At 52.3% G+C, this 21423-nt stretch overlaps 2 protein-coding genes across 3 annotated transcripts in view; one reads left to right on the top strand and one right to left on the bottom strand.

Moving 5' to 3' along the window:
* Positions 1-126: 126 nt before the first annotated feature.
* SURF4 (surfeit 4) lies at positions 127-15054 on the bottom strand. Of its 2 annotated transcripts, none has more exons than XM_023189039.1 (6): positions 14809-15054; positions 5883-6169; positions 4995-5071; positions 4381-4424; positions 3214-3400; positions 127-2430 (listed from the first exon to the last, which is right to left on the bottom strand). In XM_023189039.1, exons 2-6 carry the CDS (start codon positions 5986-5988, stop codon positions 2164-2166), a joined length of 681 nt encoding a protein of 226 aa, XP_023044807.1. In that variant the 5' UTR covers positions 5989-6169; positions 14809-15054; the 3' UTR covers positions 127-2163. The 2 variants fall into 2 exon arrangements, with proteins under 2 accessions (XP_023044807.1, XP_023044808.1); XM_023189040.1 differs by having other exon boundaries at positions 5883-6069; positions 14809-15049.
* A 79-nt stretch (positions 15055-15133) lies between these two features.
* STKLD1 (serine/threonine kinase like domain containing 1) overlaps positions 15134-21423 on the top strand; it is a 32816-nt gene continuing 26526 nt past the window's right edge. The window contains exons 1-2 of the mRNA XM_023189043.2: positions 15134-15446; positions 17928-18014. Of these exons, the coding sequence (XP_023044811.1) occupies positions 15360-15446; positions 17928-18014 (174 nt within the window). The 5' untranslated portion in view covers positions 15134-15359. The remainder of the gene's footprint in view (positions 15447-17927; positions 18015-21423) is intronic.

The raw sequence follows: 21423 nt of genomic DNA, 5'->3' as shown, positions 1-21423 counted from the left end.
GGAACTAATTCTCTCTGGACGTGGCTTCTGAGTGGTCTTCAGAGAAGCCTGGAGAAGCAACCTCGCCCACTGGCATCCTGAGGGGAGCCCCAGTCAGGTTGGGCAACACTGTAGGATCACACTGCATACAACAAATGCCATTATTTATTTTGATGTGTTTCCAAAAATCAAAAACGTTTTCAAACACAACTAAGATATAAAATACAGCATAAAATGAGATTTAGATCTGGTTCCCACATAAAGCAAAAAAATCTTAAGAAACTGTTTTGCCAAAACCAATTGGTAGATCCCACTTACCCTCTCCTCCCTGCAAAGGCATCTTCCCCAATCAGGCCCTAGCCCACCCAGGGCCAGGAGAAACAGGAACACCCACTAGGACAGAGGTGCTGCTGGTGCAGAACTGGTGCTGACTGCTCACGTGGCCTCCTTTGGTCCACCCTACTTTCCACCAACCAGCCAACCAACCTTGACCACAGAGAAACCCTGACTTGGCCAAGGTCATTTGATGGGGCTGTCATACGGCACTGATGGGGAGCAGGGTGTGGACCAAGAGACAGCCCTGGTGAGGTTGAAACAGTGAGAAGCCAGTCTTCGTGCAGTGAGCACTTGAATGATCACAGGAGGAAAAAACCCATGTCCTGAAGCCGTTGCTTGATCTTACCACTATCGGGGTAAGGAAGTAGGCCACCAGGGGAAGATTTGCAAGCGTTGGGACTAGCTCGGCTGTGTTAAAAAGGTGCCCCCTCCTCAGGGTAGGTGACTTCCAAAAGCACTTATGAGCAGAAACCTGCCTCACCGCTGCCCTGCAGAGCCAACGGACGAGAGGCCAAGCTGGAGGCAGGCTTGGGGCTGGGACGCAGCAGCCCTGGAGACAGGCTGAGCCACCCTGTCCCCAGATAGGTCTAGGGGCCAGAGAGGTGTTTGACCACCCTTGTGGCATTTACTATGGTGCAGACGACAGGGAGCAACAAGCAGTTAAACCCCCCAAAAAGAGAAACACAGTATAAGGCAGTGTTAGAAAACTTTAAATACAGGATTAAGATCAAATCGGTAAGGCATCACAAATTGTAAAAAGGAATTTTGGCTGCATTCGGCATAGCAAACGGACAATCTGAGTGAGCAACAGCCTCGGGAAAGTGGCGTGTCGGGCTGCCCACAGGGCGAGTGCAGCTGGGAAAGGAGGATGCTGCTCAGCCAGGGTGGCCTGCGCTTTCGAGACCTTGCTCAGAAAAGGCCCCATGTGAGGTAACTGGATTGAGTCCGTGGGTCTCCAGTGCTGGGAGCTCCCGCCACACCCCCTGCCCACAGTGGCTGCAGCTCCCCAAGCTGGTCCGAGCAGCTGGCCAGGGTGGCTTGCGGGGTGCTGCTGCTGGGGCCACCCCGTGTGTGGTCTCAATAGCCCTCCCCACTGCCAACTCTGAGGCCAGCAGCACCCAGACCAGCAGCTTCCCCAAGGACTCCTTTGCCCCTCGGCCTTGCCTCAAGCTACTAAAACTCCCAGGGTGTTACCCAATAAAACACTTGGCACCAATCCAAGCTGATTTTCTGACTGATGACTTTTATCATAAACAGCAGCTTCCACCACTTTAATACTGCATCATTCTTTGGGTGTCCCTAAATGTTTTCACTGTTCCCATAAAATACTACAAATACAGGGGCAGGAACAACATTGAAGCCACTGGTGTGATTTTAAACCAGGGAGATTTAACCGTTTTGAAGTTTGGCTGAACGACCCAAAATCATTTAGTAGTTTTCGCTAAAAACGTAAACTTAAAAATAAGAGGGAGGTTGCTCTGAATGGTGATACCAATGTGTCTGCTCACAGCACAGCCTGAAGGCCCTCCTGCACCTCCACAAAACAAACTCAAAAATAGGACTGAGATGCCACAGCCAAGCGGGCTGTTCAAAGCCTTGGCATGGGGGAGGCCTCCAACTGCCAGGCTGGCCAGCACTGAAGGGTCAAACGCCAGACTGTGGCTCCAGAGCAGACCGGGCCATGAATTCTCAGGTGTCTCTGCAAATAAAGTTCTCAAAACATCTGTGCCTTTACCAAGGGAGGGGAAGGGAAGAGGATACATAAAAGCTGGCAGTTTTGTTGACTCCACCCCAAACCAGTCCTCGACGGCCACGGGTCTTAGCCAGGCAGGTAGGGATCTGTGACTGTTACCACTCCTTCTTCTTCTCATCCATGGAGACACCCCCAGGGCCCAGCGCCACCACCAGGAGCAAGCCCCCGATCACCGACATGGTCTGGAAGAAGTCGTATTTCAGGAAGTCATGCATGGGCTTGTAGACTGGAATGGTCCAGAAGGCGTTGAAATATACGTTGATGGCAAAGAGCCAGACAACAAGAGTCAAAGCAGCCAGCTTGGTTTTAAACCCAATGGCCACTAAAATCATCAGAGCTGTGCCCACGATGTTCTGGACAATCTGCATAGGTTGAAACGTAAAAAATTCAAAATAAACGTGAGGAAAAGAGATGCTTTATAAACAAAAGTTCCAGCTGCTGCATATCATGAAGTCTCTATCCATCAGGCTGATGTAGCTACTGCTGAGACGGCTGCTGGTGCAAGAGGGGAGATAAAAGCTGGGAGGAGGCAGGAGGCAATAAAGCACCAGCTTTGAACTGTGGAAGGTTTGGGGAAAATTGAAGTTCCCAACTAGTAAAAGGCTGTGATTTACCAAGATGAATCTCTCTCTAATCCATAACTAAATTCCCAAGTGCTTCTTGGCCCACCCAGCCATCCAGGCCAGAAACATCCTCTCTCTTCTCCCCATGGCACCAAGAGCTCTTTCTGGACACTGTCTAGCCAGGGCTCTCAGTCAGCTCCAGAGATGTGCTCTGGAAGCTCCTGTAGGCCTTCCTCTGACACCTGACACACAGGAATTACTTAAGATGTGAACAGGGAGGAGAGAAAGAAGAGTAAGGGGAGCCTGGGTGGAGAGCTTTGGCCCTACCAAGGGCCAAGCACACTCCACCACGGTCAGAGGTTCTGGCCTTCACTTGCTGGAAGGGAGGCTTGACACACAAGAGATTGACGATGTTTTGGTCTGTTTTAATGGGATCAAAAAGTCTGCTCCATTTGAGCAGCTCCCCCAGGTTGTGGTTAGTACCCAACCAGGGAGAGGTGAGCAGGGAGGGGGTGGGGGAGGAACAGCATTCTCTCTGAAGGACAAGAAACCAGACCCATTCAGGCAAGTAGGAATACTTACAGAAAAGAAGCTGGCGTCAAAGTGAAGGAGGGTCATGAACATCAGAACCAGCAAGACCCTGCCTCCGAGCTGCATGTACTGTTTGGGGGAGCTCTCACGCATGGTGGGGACGCCCGCAAACATGCTCTTCCCTTCAGAACGGGATTCTGCTAGGAGCAGCAACAGGCCTCCTCCCAGGGCCAGGTTCCTGAGGAACAGATATGTGGGCTGGAAGCTAAGCCTCACCAGGATCTGGCCTGTCTGTGAGACCAGGTGCAGGGAGAACTTGCTGCCAGTATAGGAAGGCCCTTACTTCCCTTTCTCCAGACCCAGTGATCTGCCAAGCAGGACCAGGCAGGCATGCGCACAGGAACTCAGACTCAAGTTACACCCATGTAAAACCTGACATAGTTCCTTACATAGCTGAAGAGACAGAGATATCTTTACACCTCGACAGCAATAGGCTACCTGAACACACACACAACCGCGTCCTAGTCACAGCTTCAGTGTTGACCAGCTGGGTCCCTGTGGGCAGGCCTGTCCTCCACTCAGACCCTGAGTCCCCATGCCCGTGAAATAAGGGGTCAGAAGAAGCGGCTTCGGTCTCCACTATTATAGGGGCTCTGCAACATCCTCTTTAGAACCTGTTTCTAAGAGGCGGAATTTAGACCAGGGACTCCAATCTTTTGGCTTCCCTGGGCTACACTGGAAGAACTGTCTTGGCCACACATAAAACACACTAATGCTAATGATAGCTGATGAGCTAAAAAATAAAACTTAAAAATTGCAAAAAAGCTGTCAATGTTTTAAGGAAGTTTATGAGTTTGTGTTGGGCCGCATTCACCCCGTGGACCACAGGCTGGACAAGCTTGGTTTGGACCCAAAGAAGTCTACTCCAACCAATAGTTAACTGAGTTTAGAATTACAGAGTGAGTATCCCTAACCTGAAATGCTTGGGACCCAAAGTGTTTCAGATTTTGGTATATTTGCATTATATACTTATTAGCTGAGCATCCCAAATCTGAAAATCCAAAACCTGAAACGCTCCAATGAGCACTTCCTTTGAGTGTCATGTTGGTGCCCAAGATTTTTGCCATTTTGGAGCATTTCAGACTTTGGATTCGCAATGCTCAACCTGTATGAGCAGCGTATACTAAAACCAACTAAAACCAACCAGAATGCACATACCTCATCAAAAACTTCAAGTCCCATAAAATGCTGTAGGCAATCGTCTGAGGGGAAAGAAGAGAGAGACACTTGAGTCTCGGCCTTTCCAAAGGCATTTCCACAGACTTCATAATACTTTAGACAGTCTCTCCAATGTCAGCTGGAGTCTAAAACACACAAAACCATCACAGGAGACCAAGGACAAATCTAAGCTCAAAAATGTGGTTCTGTATTTCTCAAGAAATGTGCTATGATGTTCCAGAGAACAAAGTTATTCTGAGACCACTGATATGGATTCAGATATTCTGTTCCCAGCATTTCATTCTGAATAAGCAGGTATTCTTCTTTATGAAGCAACGTGATGACAAGACAGCATCCTGGCTGCAACCAAGCTCGGGACTTCCCTTGTCACGGTAATCATAGGAATGGGACAAAAGATGGTCCAGTACCGAATGACCTGCCTCTACAGCCCTGCTTGGGCTCACGACTTCCCCAGAAGAGAAAGGAGCTCCAGGCAGTCAGAGACATGCAAGGGACTGAAGGGGGAGTAACACTGAACCCTCAAGGACGTCTTTTCAGAAGCTCTGCTCCACCAGAGCAAAAAGAAGGGAGCCCCGACCACGCAGCCCGTGTACCTGCAGAGCTATGATTCCAAAGAGCCCGAAGCAGGCGTACTGCACGAAGTTCCTGCTCAACACCAGGACGCAGCCAGCTGGAGGGAAGGACAAGGGTTAGGGGGCCTGAGGGTGGGTGCCGGGGCCGGGGGGAGCACTGTCTCGGTACACTGCCATCTCACCTGGCCCTTTCATCCAGAGGCAGCCAAACCACCTATCCAAGCAAAAGGTAACTTCTGGGAGAATTAATGATAGGCAAGGACCACACATGGTAAGTTGACTAGACTTATCACAAACACCAGAAAGTGGAGCCCTTGCCGTAATAAAGAACGGGCCATTTCCCACAGTCAGCTCCCAAGTCAGCCACCTACCTGAGGCAGGCAATTAACTGTTCTACTGTGGAGCGCTTCTGAACGGGGGGAAGCGCAAATCCCTTGGCCTGTAATGTACAAAGGAGGGAGGACTGCCACCAGAAGCTGGTCCACCAAGGCCGTAAGACAGACCTGAGCCAACACGAGCTTCATTCTGGGCTCATGAATGCTCTCCCCTCTCCATTTACCTCAATCTACTTATCCTTTTTAGACACCTTTGTCTTTGACAGCCTTAGTTCCTCTCTGATCCACCCAGACCAGTCAGACTCCAGCATCTCCTGCTTTGGGTCCCTGACAGACACCATGTCCTATTTCCTTAGCAAGCCCTAAAGCAGTGAGCCCAGGGCTAGAGACTGAGCATCCCTGCCAAGGCTTGCAGAACCAGACTCCTGGCCTGGCACAGCTGAGCTGGAGAAGAGGGGAATGGACGGGGGACAGCAGTCTCAGGAGACCCCCGAGTTCACACACAGCCTCCCAACTGCTAATGATCACAGAACAAGACGCCCAGTGAATCCTGACCACCCTCAGAGCCACTCACTCAGCTGTCCCAGCAAGTTGAGGAAGACGAAGGATGAGGCGAGCAGGTAGCCGCAGTTCCAGGTGCTGTCGATGTAGTCGCGCTGCTCGCTCCACTGGAACCACATGCGGATGCCGTCCTCCAGGAAGGTGCTGATCAGACAGAGGCGCGCCACGTGGGGCAGGTACTGCTTTGTGACACGGAGGAACTGCAGGGCCACAGAAACCCAAGGGTGAGGTGGCTGCGGCGGGGAGCACCAGGCCGCTGCCGGGCACGTCCTTGGGCGGGGTGTGCGTGAGGAACAGACGCTGCGGAAGGCAAGAGCTCTTGTCAGCCTCGGTGCCTTCCCAGGGCAGACTAGGGGGCTCTCAGTGCTTGCTCCTGAGTGCTACCCTGTGAGTCTGGACACATGAGACAATCCAAGGATCAGTCCCGGAGATGCATGACTTGACATTAGACCCTCTGGGACAGACCCCAGAGGGCGGCAGCCCTAACACTCTGCCACTGTGATTTTCCCCGGTGCCTCGGCAGGCAACTACAGTCATTGAAGGTGGCACTGCAGCAAGACACAGAGCTGCTCTTTTCAGTCAAAGGCATTTACGAGTTGGGATCACAGAATGACATCTGAAAAGGCACTTAGAGGTCATCTATCCAGGGCTTCTGCACCTCAGCACTACCAGCATCTGAGGCCAGGCCTCTCTGCCATGGGTCATCCTGGGTGCTGCAGGCTATGACGCAGCAAGCCTGGCCTCTGCCCACGACATGCCGGCAGCAGCCTCCCTACTGAGGCACCACTGCACTTTGCCAGGCATCTCTGCTGCTCTGGTCCAACCCCTCACCTTACAAATGGGCATATGAAACCCAGAGGGAAGGGGTTCCCCCGGCTTCGCAGACCTGATGGTGCAATGCCAAGACTTGACCCCAGCCTGCAGGTCACACATGGCTGAGGTGCCAAGGGCCTGGACCTCCCAGCCTGCCCAATGACGCCCAGAGTACCGACAGAACAAGGGTTGGCTTAGGTGACAGCCAGGGTGCCAGGCCTAGATGGCCACATGGCTGACTGAATAGTAAGATCACGTGTTTACAGTTATCCGAAAATCTCCAGAGCGCAGGAGGACAGCGCATGTGTACTGTTGCAAACCAGGGCTAGTGCTTCCCGGCCCCTGACGGAGCTCTCCCCTGCAAGCTCAGGATCTGACTTGGGGACTGTGTGTGCAGCAACTGTCAGCACAGTATGAAGCTGGTACCGCTAATGGCTAGAAAGCACTGGGATTTTGTCAAAGCCTGCATAATCTCGAGCAAATTAAAACACGCTAACAAATAGGATGGACAGCTGTTTCAACAGCAATGAAATGAAAGTGTGTGAAATCACTGTCAAATGTCAAAGGGAAAGAAAACATTTATGACTTCCTGCTGTGCTGTGAGTCAGGTCATTTATGACGGCTGGGTTAGGTAGCCAACACGCACTACTGATGCCAGGTACAAATGTCACGCAGCTTTACCCCATGCACTTCTCTCTTATCACCCATGCAAAACTGAGATACAAAGTGAAAGAAATCCTGTAACACAGCAAGTCCTTCAGAGAAAGATCAGGGGACCCACCCACGAATGCAGGTTGGGAAGCCAGAGTCTAAAGAGCACCCAAGGCTGGGCGCGGTGGCTCAAGCCTGTAATCCCAGCACTTTGGGAGGCCGAGACGGGCGGATCACAAGGTCAAGAGATCGAGACCATCCTGGCTAACACGGTGAAACCCCGTCTCTACTAAAAAAAATACAAAAAACTAGCCGGGCGCGGTGGTGGGCGCCTGTAGTCCCAGCTACTTGGGAGGCTGAGGCAGGAGAATGGCGTAAACCCGGGAGGCGGAGCTTGCAGTGAGCTGAGATCCGGCCACTGTGCTTCAGCCTGGGCCGCGACACAGCGAGACTCCGTCTCAAATAAATAAATAAATAAATAAATAAAGAGCACCCAAGAGGCTGACCCCCACGGGAGGTGAGCAAAAGTCAGCTGCACAGGCCTCCTAGGGCTGACTAAACCTACTGTTGGAACAAAGGAAGATGTGTGTGTTTCTTACTTTTCAGCATTTTTTAAAGTTGCTTCAAAGTCCTAGACACTGCTGAAGCTGCCCATCTGTTACCACGCCCCTGGGTGTTCAGATCACCCTCCAGCCTGTCAGGTGGGGCCCTGGCTAGGTCAGCACTGTGGATTGGCTCCCATGTGGCAGACAGCAAAGGCAGAGATTACAAAGCCAGGTGGCCATTCTCCCCAAATCCACTGTGCCCTGCAGTGTCAGTTCTGCACTCATTTACTCAGCCTTTGACTCCACAGAAGTGATGGGAGAAATCACAGTGACCGACAGATACCCAGAGAATCACCAAGCGGGTTTGGGAGATGAAGCGCAGGCGGAGGCTCTGAGGCCCTGTGATCTCACCCTGCCCTGGTACGGTCCAGCCAGCACACTGTGTGACCTGGACACGGCCTTTCTGAGAGCGTCTCTACTATCCTACAGTAAAGTGAGGCCAGCTGAACTAATGGTTGGTAAGATTCTTTCCAGCTTTACTAGGAGGAAAACCTTGTTTCACTTTTCATTTTTTAAAAGGCCCCAAATACTCCCCTGTGAATTTTAAGGCCAACACAGAGAACCAGCACAAGATGCCCATGTGCACAGGGTAAGCAACCCGCATCGCACTGGGCGGTGGGAAAGGTGACGCCACACACCCTCCCCAGGTTCTGCCTCATGGCCCCGTTGCTCTCTAAATGCCCAGCAACAGTGTAATCACCCATATTCCATGGAAGAATAAAGCACACCACCTCGGCATGCAATGTGCCACTGCTCTCAAGTAATGGCCTCACGTCGTGGCCCAGCTGGGAAGCCCCAGCAAGGACACAGGCCTTTACCTCATCTGAACCAGGGGAAGAGCAACCACTGGGAAGGAAGAGCTCAACAAGAGGCTGTGCAGACCTCTGAGATGAGACGGAGCCGTGACGGGACTCCCAGGGTGGGGTGTGGGTGTGGGGCGGGGAACCCAACAGCAGCAGAGAGGTAGACTGCAATCCACACCCAAGACAGATACCAGAGGTGTCCTGACTTGCTTCTAAAATGACAGCTGTGAGGCACTCACTGGCCCGAGATGAGCAAACCAGCCCAGCCATGGGCTGCGGTCTAAGCTTCCCCCAGTTGCAGGACCCGCATTTAACATGCTCATCTGCTACGTGCACAGCCCACAAGATTGAGGCAGTGTTTAAAAGTCTGTTTGATGAGTCTGCGACTCTTAATTGGAGTGTCTGGGTCAAGAGGATTAAAGAGCAAAAAAGGGAGAGAAGGTGGGACAGGCAATTCACACCTCCTTCCCTGCGCGAACATGGTGAGGAGAGAGACACAGCTCTCGGCTGTGGGGAAAAATATGCAAAAATGTAGGTACTGCATTCTGAACTGAGCACATCTACTGCTTGGCTGTTCTGGTTTTCAAAGGCAAGCCTGGTCCAGACTGAAGGCTGACTAGCTGTAAGTCAGGCTGATGCAGTCTCCTTTAAACCAGCCACTATCTAATGAGCATCTGTTTGGACTGAACACTGAAAAAGCCATGTTTAAAGACCAGGGCCCAACATTAGCCTTATTTCCTACATGCATGTTAGTCACAACTACTTCAAATTGGCCACTGGAACCATGTCATGCCACTCTAGAACATGTCCCAAAGCCAGTGTCCCCTCAGCACAGCAGAGAAGAGCCCCCAACACAGGAAGGACACACAGCACCCCAGGACAGACAAGAGCAGCCACACTGCAGGCACTCAGGCCATTGCTGGTAGCCAGCACACAGGTGACCTGTGTAAACATGGCGAGCACGTAAAACCTGTGACAGTCCCCCTCCCCCCTGCCAGAGAACTGTGACAGCAGAGCCAGAGGTGGCTGTTGACCTGGCAGGCTGCAGGAAGGAGATGACACAGTTAGCTCACCTCTGTGGCCAAGCTTCTCATTAAGTCTCTCCGAGAACCACGCCATCAAGCAGGATATGGTTCATAAGCAGTGACAGCATCTGAAGGGCTTAACAGGAAGACTGAGATTTCTCTCAAAGGGGTGGTTATTTTAGACGACTGAAGGGGATTTTAGAAACGTAATTAATGATATCCACCCTGAGAGATGACTTCGTGGGCATCTAGTGATCACTATAACAGCCACCTGCAGCTCCCACGCCACATAGAAAACTCCACTTTCTCTTCACACTCAGGACAGAAAGCGGCTTGCAAATTAGTGGTGAATGAGAACATCGAGGAAAAAGGCACTTGATCACCAAGGACTGGGGCTGCCTCGTTCAAAGCCCAACTCAGGTCCCACGCATCCCAGACACGAGCACCTGCGGCCCAGCGGCTTCCCTCACATCAGCCTGTCAGAGCCGGCTCCAGCTCACTGGCTCACTGCAGCTCCAGAACTTCCCCAAGCCTCCCTCCCATGCTGCTCTATAGGTTCACACTGCACCCTGCAGGGCCAGAAACGGTGTCGGCAGCCCAATGTGGGAGATGATGGCCTGGCTTTACTAAAAAACTGTGTGATCAAAATCCCAATTGTAGGAAAGACGTAACTGAGAACGACTGGGCCCCATGTTCTGGGAGGAGCCTCGCTAACCACAACTTCCCCTGCTTCTCCCCCGCACTCCCCTAAAGAGCGAGGTGGCTGTGTTTTAACCTCCCGTTAAGATCACCGCACAAAGAAAAGTGAGACAGCTCCTCTTTGCCTTCTCTCCCCACTCCTTCATGGTATAGGGCAGGATATGACAGAGCCTGCCACTGTCACAGGACCTTGCCACGCCAGACAGCCACCAGCAGTGTTCACTGGAAGCCTCGCAGTGCCTGTGCCACCTGTGGGTTCAGGTGTCCTCAGGCCCATCCTCGCTTCCCCAGCACTTCAGCTAGGGCCAAGGCCAGCTCCCAGGGCCCAGGACTCGCTCTGCCACTCTTGAGGACAGGTTAAAAACACCAAAGGCCACACTGGAGAGGAAGGCCCCATGCAGCTTTTCTGTCACCTTGGTGATGAGCCACCAGGCAGAACCCATTAAGTGCTAATATTGCTGTTTATGGGTATAAATTGCTTAGAAGCTACATTTTGCAGAGGGTCTAATAGGCAATGAGGAGCAGCTGCAGGCATGGACATTAGTTTGGATTGCTGAGTTCATTAGAGTTTCTGGCCCCTTCCCATGGCTTCCAAATGCCCAGCTCCTGCATACAGCATGTCTCAGCAGTTTCTACAGAACATGGCTCCCGGGAGCAAGAGGACACTGTCCCTGGCTGCCAGAGCAAGGAGCTTGATGCCAGAGGCAGAGAGACAAGAGATGCAGCTGCGGGGAGCCTGCCAGCAGAAACTAACCGGACTGCTCGTCCCCGTGGACCAGCCTCTGCAGACCAGAAGGAAAGGTCCACCAAGCAGTGAGGAACCCAGCCTTTGGGGTAAAAAGATGTGGACTCAGTCTCCAGCCCACCACGAGCCAGTGCAGCCAGCCAACCTCCCTCTGGCCATCTGAAGATGGAGACGCTCTGGTCCACCTCCTGCAGTCAGGAAGGTCACACAAGGAATGTCTATCATGCACCTGGCCCAGTGAAAGACTTAATGTCATTGTCATACTATCGGAAGACACTGGGCCTGGGAAACTAAGCTTATTTAGGTCTTGCTTTCAGCAGCCCACATTTTCTGGTCAAATCTTGTCACTTCGGCTTTGCTCTTGTTTTCTGAAAATGAGGAAAAATGGATGTGTCACTTTACCTATCAGTGACTTCCATGGTAATCCCCTATTGGCTTCAAATTAGGTCATTTTGATGTAAAAGCCTGGTCTGGCAGCTTTAAGTACTATGTGGATAAATAGAAACAAACCCCACCTGGGCTTGGTCAGATTCTGTCCACAAGAAGCCATATTTTGACTTCGAACCCTATTAACCTGCCTGTGTCTATCTGATTGGGGTTTGGGTGAATACAAGTCGCTGCGCTCCCAAGCTGCCGGCAAAAGGGCATGGAAGCTCCTGCAGCCATGCTCTGCCACCACCCAGGTGCACTCTAATGAGATCATCTGACAGCGGCAGCCTGCGCTGCCTTACAGACATGGTCCTAACCCACTTGGGTGTTGTATATGAGCAGCCCCTTCACCCGCCAGTGCTCTTCCCTTGACTTGTGCCAGAAGAGCAACACCAGGGGCAGGGGGCGCTGGGGACCAAGACCCGGCTTTTCTTCAGTGGCCACAGGCAAGTCTAGGAGCCTGAGTGGGTTTGGCCTCCTCTCAGTAACCTAGGAGAGGTTGACTCTGTGCCCCCTCAAGAGCCTTTCCAGTTCGAAGCTACTGCTTCTTTCATTTAAAACATAACAGAACACATGAAGAAGACTGGACGCGGTGGCTCACACCTGTAATTCCAGCACTTTAGGAGGCCAAGGCGGATCACCTGAGGTCAGGTGTTCAAGACCAGCCTAGACAACATGACATGGCAAAACGCTGTCTCTACTAAAAACACAAAAATTAGCTGGGCGTGGTGGCGCACACCTGTAATCTCAGCTACTCAGGAGGCTGAGGCAGGAGAATAGCTTGAACCCGGGAGGTGGAGGTTGCAGTGAGCTGAGTGCCACTGCACTCCAGCCTGGGTGACAAAGTGAGACTCTGTCTCCAAAAAAAAACCATTAATAACAAAACAAGAAGTAAAGGCTGGGCGGGGTGGCTCACGCCTGTAATCCCAGCACTTTGGGAGGCCAAGGCAGGAGCATCACATGAGGTCAGGAGTTCAAGACCAACCTGGCCAACATGGGGAAACCCCGTCTCCACTAAAAATACAAAAAAAATTAGCTGGGCGTGGTGGCGGGCACCTGTAATCCCAGCTTTCGGGAGGCTGAGGCAGGAGAATTACTTGACTCCGGGAAGTGGGGGTTGCAGTGAGCCAAGATCGAGCCATTGCACTCCAGCCTGAGCGAAACTCTGTCTCAAAAAAAACAAAAAAAATCATCAAGAAAGGAGCATGTGAAGAGACTGGGAACTCTTTTTTGTCAGGAGGAGAGTCTGTCATTTGCTAGTGGGCACCAGCTTGACTGGAGACATTTGATCTAGATTTGGTTATGAAATTCACTTGCAAATCCCAGGTTTTCCAGGACAAAGAGTGAGTGGATGTAACTGTCATCCTTCCCTTGGCTATGAGGAGTCATCTTCTTAGAGTTGTGACTTGGAGAAATATAAATGGGTCACTATAAATGATGTCAATGAAAACTGACAAACCTAAAAGGTCTACCTGGTTCTTGAGGGCTTTTGATAGGAATTGTTTTTGTAAGGGACACGGTTTTAAAATTGTGTCTTAAAGGCTGGGCGCCATGGCTCATGCCTGTAATCCCAGCACTTCGGGAGGCTGAGGCGGGCGGACCACCTGAGGTCAGGAGTTCGAGACCAGCCTGACCAATATGGAGAAACCCTGTTTCTACTAAGAAAAAAAAAAAATTAGCCGGGCATGATGGTGCACGCCTGTAATCCCAGCTACTCGGGAGGCTGAGGCGGGAGAATCGCTTGAACCCGGGAGTAGGAGGTTGTGGTGAGCTGAGATCGTACCACTGCACTCCAGCCTGGGCAACAAGGTCGAAACGCTGTCTCAAAGAACAACAACAAAAAAAAATTCAAAAAAAAAAAAAAAAAATTGTATATTTAAGCACAATATCAGGACCTTAGAAAAAACTGCTTCGTCAAGTTGATACACTTTTTCCCCCAAAATTTAAAATATTGGCTCACAGGACAGTGTTGCAATGAGAACCGATGGTGAGGTCACACTAGAAAGAGATCACCCCGCAGGAGGAACGGGAAAAAAGCTCCAGAGCTGATTAGAAAACGGTCACTTACTCTTTCTTTTTTTTTTTTTTTAAACCACACATACACAAGCCTTCCAATAAGTCTAGGCCTCAGAGTTTGATGACTCACTACCACCTCCAGAAAAATTTAAAAATTTAACCATCACTACTTAAAACTCTAGCAAAGCCACACAAACACATTAAGTAAACCGAGGAAAGAACGGCAAGTGGGCCACAGAAGGCTCTCCCTGTTAATTTGTCGATATAACGGGATTCTTTTAGAAGTAAAAGGCATAAATTTGCGTAACCAGCACCACCTTTTTTTTTTTTTTTTTTTTTTTTTGCCAAGCTTAATCAAGAAAGAGGGAAGGGAGCTGCGTGTCCCTTCACTTTGTAGGATCGGATCCTGTCCACCCTGTTTCCGAATGCTCTCAACAGTTACCCAACTGCCTGTTTCAAGGGCTTCTCTGTTGCTCAGAATGCCACCTGGACACTTCTGGAAGGAAACTATCAGGGAGATAACCTTCCCCTCCTCCCAGGCTGTGTACAGGTCCCCACTCAATCCAGCCCAGGGCAGAGTCCAAACGGCGAGGGAGATGCAGACAGGGTCAAAGGGACCCCAAGAGTCCAGCACATCTGGGAAAGAGAAAAAGTGCTGTGGCATCTTGTAGCTGGGGCGCACGCCAGCGCGCCCCCTTTCCTCTGGGAGGACCCCCGGCCCCCGTTCGTCCCCGAGCTCCCAGCCCGCCTCCGGGAGACCCACTGAGAGGAAAAACGTGCGGGGAACCCCCAGCAGCTCCAAACGCCGAGGCGCTCCCCGCGAGCCTCAGACCCGACCCAACCCTAGGATTCGCGCCGCCGGCCCGCGAGGAAACCCCCACAGCCCCGCGCCCCAGGTGGAGAGTGGGGGCGGCTGGCCAGGCAGGGCGCCCAGGCCCGGGCCCCGGGAGCGGCCCGGCGGGCAGGGGAGAGCAGGCCAGCAGGCAGGGTTTGGGGGTATCCAGGCCAGGACAGAAGGCCCGGGCGGTGGGTCCCTCTGTGGGAACAAGGAGTCGGGGGGCGACCCGGGTCTGGCGCCCTTCGCTGGGAGGCCGACTCCGGAGCCGCCCGGGTGGCCTGGGTCGGGGCCGGGGGAGGGGCCCGCAGGCCGCACCTGGTCGGCGAAGTCCTCAGCCGTGCCCATCAGGTCGTTCTGGCCCATGGCGACGGCGGGAGGCTGGGCTCGGCTCGGCTCGCTCGCTCGCTGGCCCTCGCCCGTCGGCGCCCGCGCCCGCTGCGGCCTCCACAGGAAGTGCCCGGCGGCCGGCCTCGCTCCGCGTCGGCTGCGGCTCCAGCGGCTGCCACGTAGGCCAAGCCTTAAAGGGGCCGCGCGCCTCCCGGGTCCGCCCCGGCGCGTCTTAAAGGGGCCATGCACCGTCCCCAGCCTCCCGACCGGTCCGCTCGAAGCCACCCCCGCCGCGCTCGACGCCACGCCTCTCACGCTGGAGGCCCCGCCCACCGCGCGCAGGCCCGGCGGCACCTCCCAGCTCGGCGGAACGCGTCCCCTTTAAGGGGGCAGGCCTGAGGGTCTGGGGCCAGCGCGCGGGAGGGACGCTTGGATGCCTCGAGGACGCCGTTCGGGCGGGGAGGGTCTCGCGGGTCCCACTGACCCACACGGGGTGGGGCCAGGGGTGGACGCTCGCCCGTACGCGGTAGCTACTGAACATGCTTGGACCAGAGTCTGATGGCAGGCACCCCTCGCGGGGGGAGCGAGGCCCAGGGTACCCCAGAGAGCCCATGGACAAGTACCAGGTGCCGGGTGTTCCCTGCGGGGAGGCGGGGGCTCCATGGGGTAACGGTCGCCAACCCTGGTGCTGCCCCCGGCGGTTCCGACCGAGGGCGGCGAGGGACCCGCGCCCTAGTCAGTGTTGGCCTCCAGCTCCTAGGCTGAACCCGGGGGGCCTCCAACGGTGACCTCCTGGGTGCCCTTTGCCACTCCGTTTCCGCCTTTGTGAATTGACTAAGGATTCTCCAGCCCTGGCTGAGTATTTGAGGGCGTGGGGCAGCTCCTCTATCCTTTGTACCCGGGGTCTGGGCGCTTGGGTCCACCGAGGCAGGACCCCCCGGAAACATCCCGAGTACGTAATTGGGAGCCCCCCAATCCCCTAAAAACACCCCTGCAGCGTGGGTCTTTGAAAGTATTTGAGACCTAAAAAATTTACAAAACACAAAAGGAAAGCTACAAAATAAAAGTGAATGTTTAATTAAATGCTTCTATACATGATATGTAAACTTTATTAAATGTTAAATTCAGCATTTGTGAAAAACGCATTCGCTTGGAAACAGTTTGCGGATTAGATTTTTGTCACTTGGGAAGAATTGTCTTTGTGTGAGAGGACTATAGGGCGTTGCCAGCGGTGACACAGATGAGCTTCTGGTGGCCAGATAATTTTTAAAATAAAGTTAGTTTTCAGAGAAAAAAGAAAATAGATCTTTCAGGAATATACCTGCTTTTGGAAAAAAAAAATAGACTTGATCCAAGATATGGGTCCATTTTACTGTTTAATTTGCTGCCTAAGCCTGAACGCTCTCACACCAGCTCTGCCCTCAGCCCCTTGTACCTTAGAACAGCAGTCCCCGGCCAGGCTCGGTGGGTCACACCTGTAATCCCAGCACTTTGGGAGGCCATGGCGGGCGGATCACCTGAGGTTGAGAGTTCAAGACCAGCCTGACCAACATGGAGAAACCCCGTCTCTACTGAAAATACAAAATTAGCCGGGTGTGGTGGCACATGCCTGTAATCCCAGCTACTCGGGTAACTGAGGCAGGAGAATTGCTTGAACCCAGGAGGCAGAGGTTGTGGTGAGCCGAGATAGCACCACTGCACTCCAGCCTGGGCCACAAGAGCAAAACTCTGTCTCAGAAACAAAATACAACAAAACAAAACAAAAAAACCAGCAGTCCCCAACCTTTTTGGCATGAGGGACCAGTTTTGTGGAAGACAATTTTTCCACAGACGGAGGCGGGAGGATAGTTTTGGGATGATTCAAACACATTACACTTAGTGTGCAGTTCATTTCTATTATTATATTGTAATACATAATGAAATAATTACACAACTCACCATAATGTAGAATCAGTGGGAGCCCTGAGCTTGTTTTCTTGCAACTAGACAATCCTCTCTGGGGATGATAGGAGACAGTGATAGATCATCAGGCATTTGATTCTCATAAGGAGTGTGCAACCTGGATCCCTCACGTGCACTGTTCACAATAGGGTTCACATTCCTATGAGAATCTAACACTGCTGCTGAGCTGACAGGAGGTGGAGCTTGCGTGGTAATGCGAGCCATGGGGAGCGGCTGTAAATACAGATGAAGCTTTGCTCCATTGCCTGCTGCTCACCTCCTGCTGTGCAGCCTGGTTCCTAAACAGGTCACGGACTAGGTTGGGGACCCCAGCTTAGAATATCCAGCAGGCTGCTCACAAGGCTGGATTACAGACTCCTGAATCTTTTATAGGCTCCGAGAGTCCCTAGGCTCAGGCTTCCTCCTCTGGATCCTGCCCTCCCTCCCCCAATCCTCAGATGCATGTTAGCCTCCAGCAATCTCCGGCCCAGCCCCCTGCCCCATAGCACTTGGTCTCTGCAGAGTTCTGACTTGGTGGCCATCTCTCTGCAAATTTGTCTCAAATCACAGGCTCTAAGGTCAGACCCCCAGCGTTACCCCAGGCAGTGTCCTGCTTTCTAGTGACATAGCCTCAGGCAAGGACCTAGCTCCTTGTGCCTCAGTTTTCCCCAATGTAAACACAGAGGTAGCAATGGTATCAACTGCAGAGGGTGGCTGTGAAGTGCTTGGCACCATGCCAGGCACACAATGGCTTCCTGATTGTACCAGCCACAAGACTGGTTACTTTCTTGTTTGAAGCCAGTTTGGAGGTGGATGCTGGAAGCTGAGGTCACAGGGGTCTACAGAGAGTGAATAAGCCCTTTTCCTCTGGGAGGTTCTTGCTTTTGAGTGCCCAGCTGGTCCTCATTGCAGTTAGGGGGAGGGATACAGGGTTGTAGAAGAAAGAGCTCCAGAATCGGCCCCAAATAGGTGAGATCAGAGTCCTGCCACTGAAAGGCTTCTTGCCCTCCTTGGGCCATTTCCTTTATTGCAAGATGGGGTGGAGCCACTTGCTCTGCCAGCCTGACAGGGGAGTTACCGGGGCGGGAAAAGGAGTTGGAGCTGGGCTTCTGGAAAGGGATGAGTTGTGTGCATTTCCTGAAGGCTTCTCTCTTCCTTGCTGGTAGGTTTTGTACCAGCTGAATCCTGGGGCCTTGGGGGTGAACCTGGTGGTGGAGGAAATGGAAACCAAAGTCAAGCGTGTGATAAAGCAGGTAAGAGGCCAAGCCTGTGCATCCCACGCCAGGTGGCTCTGTGGCTGTGATTTTCCCCAATACAAGCTCTTCCCATGTTGGAGAAGCTTCCTGGTGCGGCAGCTGGATTCCTCGCTGCCAGCACTCACAGAGACAAATCTGGTTGGGGTAGACGTGGGGGTGCGTGAAGCTCTGTCACCTTGATGGGGAAGCAATGCTAATTTTTCCTCCAACACCACCACCTCCTACCATTTACACATCACGTGCTGTATGCCAGGCACCGACTCACTTCATCTCCCGTCAGCCCTGTAAAGCAGAAACAATGACCGTGTTTGTAGCCAAAGACAGTGAGGCTCAAGGCAGCGCCAGACTAGCCAAGGTCACACAATTTCCCAGAGGATTTGAATTCAGGCCACCTCACTGGGGGACACCGTGCTGCCCAGTGCTGGGTCACCAGTTTTACCAAAAGGGAGCCAGGCCCAGAGAGGATGGGGACTGGCTCAAGGTCACACAGGGCTAAGGTCACACACCAGGCCCTGAGCCCTTCCACCGCACTCCTCACCAGGGCTAGCGGGCATAGGGAGGTGTAGGCCTGCAGGAGGACAGCCCTTTGTGTGTCTGAGACAGGGAGGTCCAGATCAACAGAGGGACCAGGGTGAGAGAGCTGCTGCAAGAGTCCCTGGCACGCCTTCCTCTCTGTGGTGGTGGCAGGGACCCAGCAGATTTAGGGCTGGCTGCGCAGCAGGAGGAGCCTTGTCAGAAGCCGCTACCGGGCCAGGCCTCAGTCTGTGCAGCTCCGCAGCCTCACCCTGAATGGTTGGGCCTGGAGTCCTTGCCCCTGCCCTGCTCCCTTGCTGGCTATCTGTGGGGTTGGCCCCCTTGTCTCACAAGCCACTGAGGCAGGGTGGCTGACTGCTCTCTGAGCAATTAAGGAGCATTTTTCTGTGTGTGTGTGTGTGTGTGTGTTTTTTCGGAAATAGGGTCTTGCTCTGTCGCCCAGGCTGGAGTGCAGTGGTGCGATCTCAGCTCTCTGCAACCTCTGCCTCCCGGGTTCAAGCAATTCTCCCGCCTCGGCCTCCCAAGTAGCTGGGACCACAGGCACACGCTGCCATGCCTGGCTAATTGTTTGTATTTTAGCAGAGACGGGGTTTCACTGTGTTGCCCAGGCTGGTCTCAAACTCCTGAGCTCAGGCAATCCGCCCGCCTCGGCCTCCTAAAGTGCTGGAATTACAGGCATGAGCCACCGCATCCAGCCTGAGGAGCTTTTAAAAATGTCAGCTGTGACTAGGCATGGTGGCTCATCCCTGTAATCCCAGCACTTTGGGAGGCTGAGGCAGGTGGATCCCTTGAGGTCAGAAGTTCGAGAGCAGCCTGGCCAACATGGTGAAACCCCATCTCTACTAAAAATACAAAAATTAGCCGAGCATGGTGATGAGTGCCTGTAATCCCAGCTACTTGGGAGGCTGACGCTGAAGAATCACTTGAACCTGGGAGGTGGAGGTTGCAGTGAGTCGAGATTGCACCACTGCACTCCAGCCTGGGTGACAGAGCCAGACTCTATCTAAATTAATTAATTAAATTAAAAATAAAAATATCAGTCAATTATTTCTAAATAAAAATTGGGGAAGGAGAGTGTAGGTAGGAGTTTATGGGTTCTTCCAGTCTTTTTTTCCTGAGAGTTTGTAAATTTTTTTGGATTTAGGAGAATGGTATTGTTAAAGTTGATAGCATGCTTTTTATATTGCAAGCATTCCCAAAGCCTCCTCCTCTCCTGGTTCTGGCAGCTGTGTGGCCTCCGGTCTTGCTTGATGTGCTATAGCTGACCCAAGCCATCCCTATCACACGGGCTGAGCATTGAGCTTGTTCTCAATTTTTCACTTTGTATAAACAGCTCTGATAAAGATGCTTATGGCATTATGGGGTTGTTTTTTTTTTTTTTTTTTTTTTTGGCATCCATGATTTCCTTAGGAAAAATTCCTAGGAGTGAGATTTCTGGGTCATTCAATGTAACTTTTTTTTTTTTTTGAGATGGACTTTTGCTCTTGTTGCCTAGGCTGGAGTGCAGTGGTGTGATCTCGGCTCACTGTAACCTCTGCCTCCCAGATTCAAGCGATGCTCCTGCCTCAGCCTTCCTGAGTGGCTGGGATTACAGGCATGTGCCACCACGTCTGGCTAATTTTGTATTTTTAGTAGACGGGATTTCTCCACTAACATGGAGAGGATGGGCAGGCTGGTCTCTAACTCCCAACCTCAGATGATCCGCCCGCCTTGGCCTCCCAAAGTGCTGGGATTACAGGCATGAGCCACCACAGCCAGACTTTTTTTTTTTTTTTTTTTGTGAGACGGAGTCTCGCTTTTGTTGCCCAGGCTGGAGTGCAATGGCATGATCTCAGTGCACTGCAACCTCCTTCTCCCAGGTTCAAGTGATTCTCCTGCCTCAGCCTCCTGATTAGCTGGGATTACAGGCATGCGCCACCACACCTGGCTAATTTTGTACTTTTAGTAGAGACAAGATTTCTCCATGTTGGTCAGTCTGGTCTCAAACTCCCACCTCAGGTGATCCGCCCGCCTCGGCCTCCCAAAGTGCTGGGATTACAGGCATGAGCCACTGTGCCCAGCCACAATGTAACATTTTTAAGCCTTTCTATATGTTTTGGCCAACTTCACCTCCTCATATGCCCCCTGGGACAGGAGGAAAGGAAGACAGGAAGGCTCACGCAGTGTCTTTGCCCTGGATTCCACGGGACAGTGCCACTGGCATCTCAGGTCTCTCCATAGATCTGGGAACAATTCACTAACTTTACATAATGGTCTGCAATCACCCCATTATAAGAGTACTTCATTCATAAGTCTTTTGAGCAACATTCTGGGTGAAGATCTGGTATTAGAGCCAGTGGTAGTATACACCTAGGGTCTGTGCCACCAAGCGTGCTGCAGACTCAAAGCTCTGTGCTTCCCTTGCCACTGGGTACCCTTCCCTTTCCATGCCCCCCCCCACCTCCACCCGGAGGAGGCACAGGAAAGAGAGAAGAGCACCGCACATTCCATGCATGGAGACAACCTTCCCCATGTGGGTAAGGAACGAAGTGGTGCAATTGATGCTTTCCCAACCAGAACAAGATGTTCCTGTTTAAAGATGGTCTGAAAATGGATCCTTTAACTGATTTCTTGGAATTTATATTATGCTGTCCTAAACTTATCCTTGCAACAGGAGCAGAGATGTTCTCATTGCTCTAAGTATTTTTAGATCTCTGCCTTAGGAATATCTTCCGTTTGTGCCATATGGTGGGGGCAGGAATGGTGGGAGCCTGTCACTCCTGCTAAATAATGATGATGGTGGTGATGATGGCGGTGGCAATGATGGTGGTAGTGGTGGTGATGGTGGTGGCAGCTAGATGGTGATGATGATGGTGATGATGGTGGTGATGGT

Source organism: Piliocolobus tephrosceles, chromosome 14, assembly GCF_002776525.5.
Source record: "Piliocolobus tephrosceles isolate RC106 chromosome 14, ASM277652v3, whole genome shotgun sequence".
NCBI classification, from domain to species: Eukaryota; Metazoa; Chordata; class Mammalia; order Primates; family Cercopithecidae; genus Piliocolobus; species Piliocolobus tephrosceles.
The sequence above is the reverse complement of the archived record's forward strand: the minus strand, read 5'-3'. Positions and strand labels throughout refer to the sequence as shown.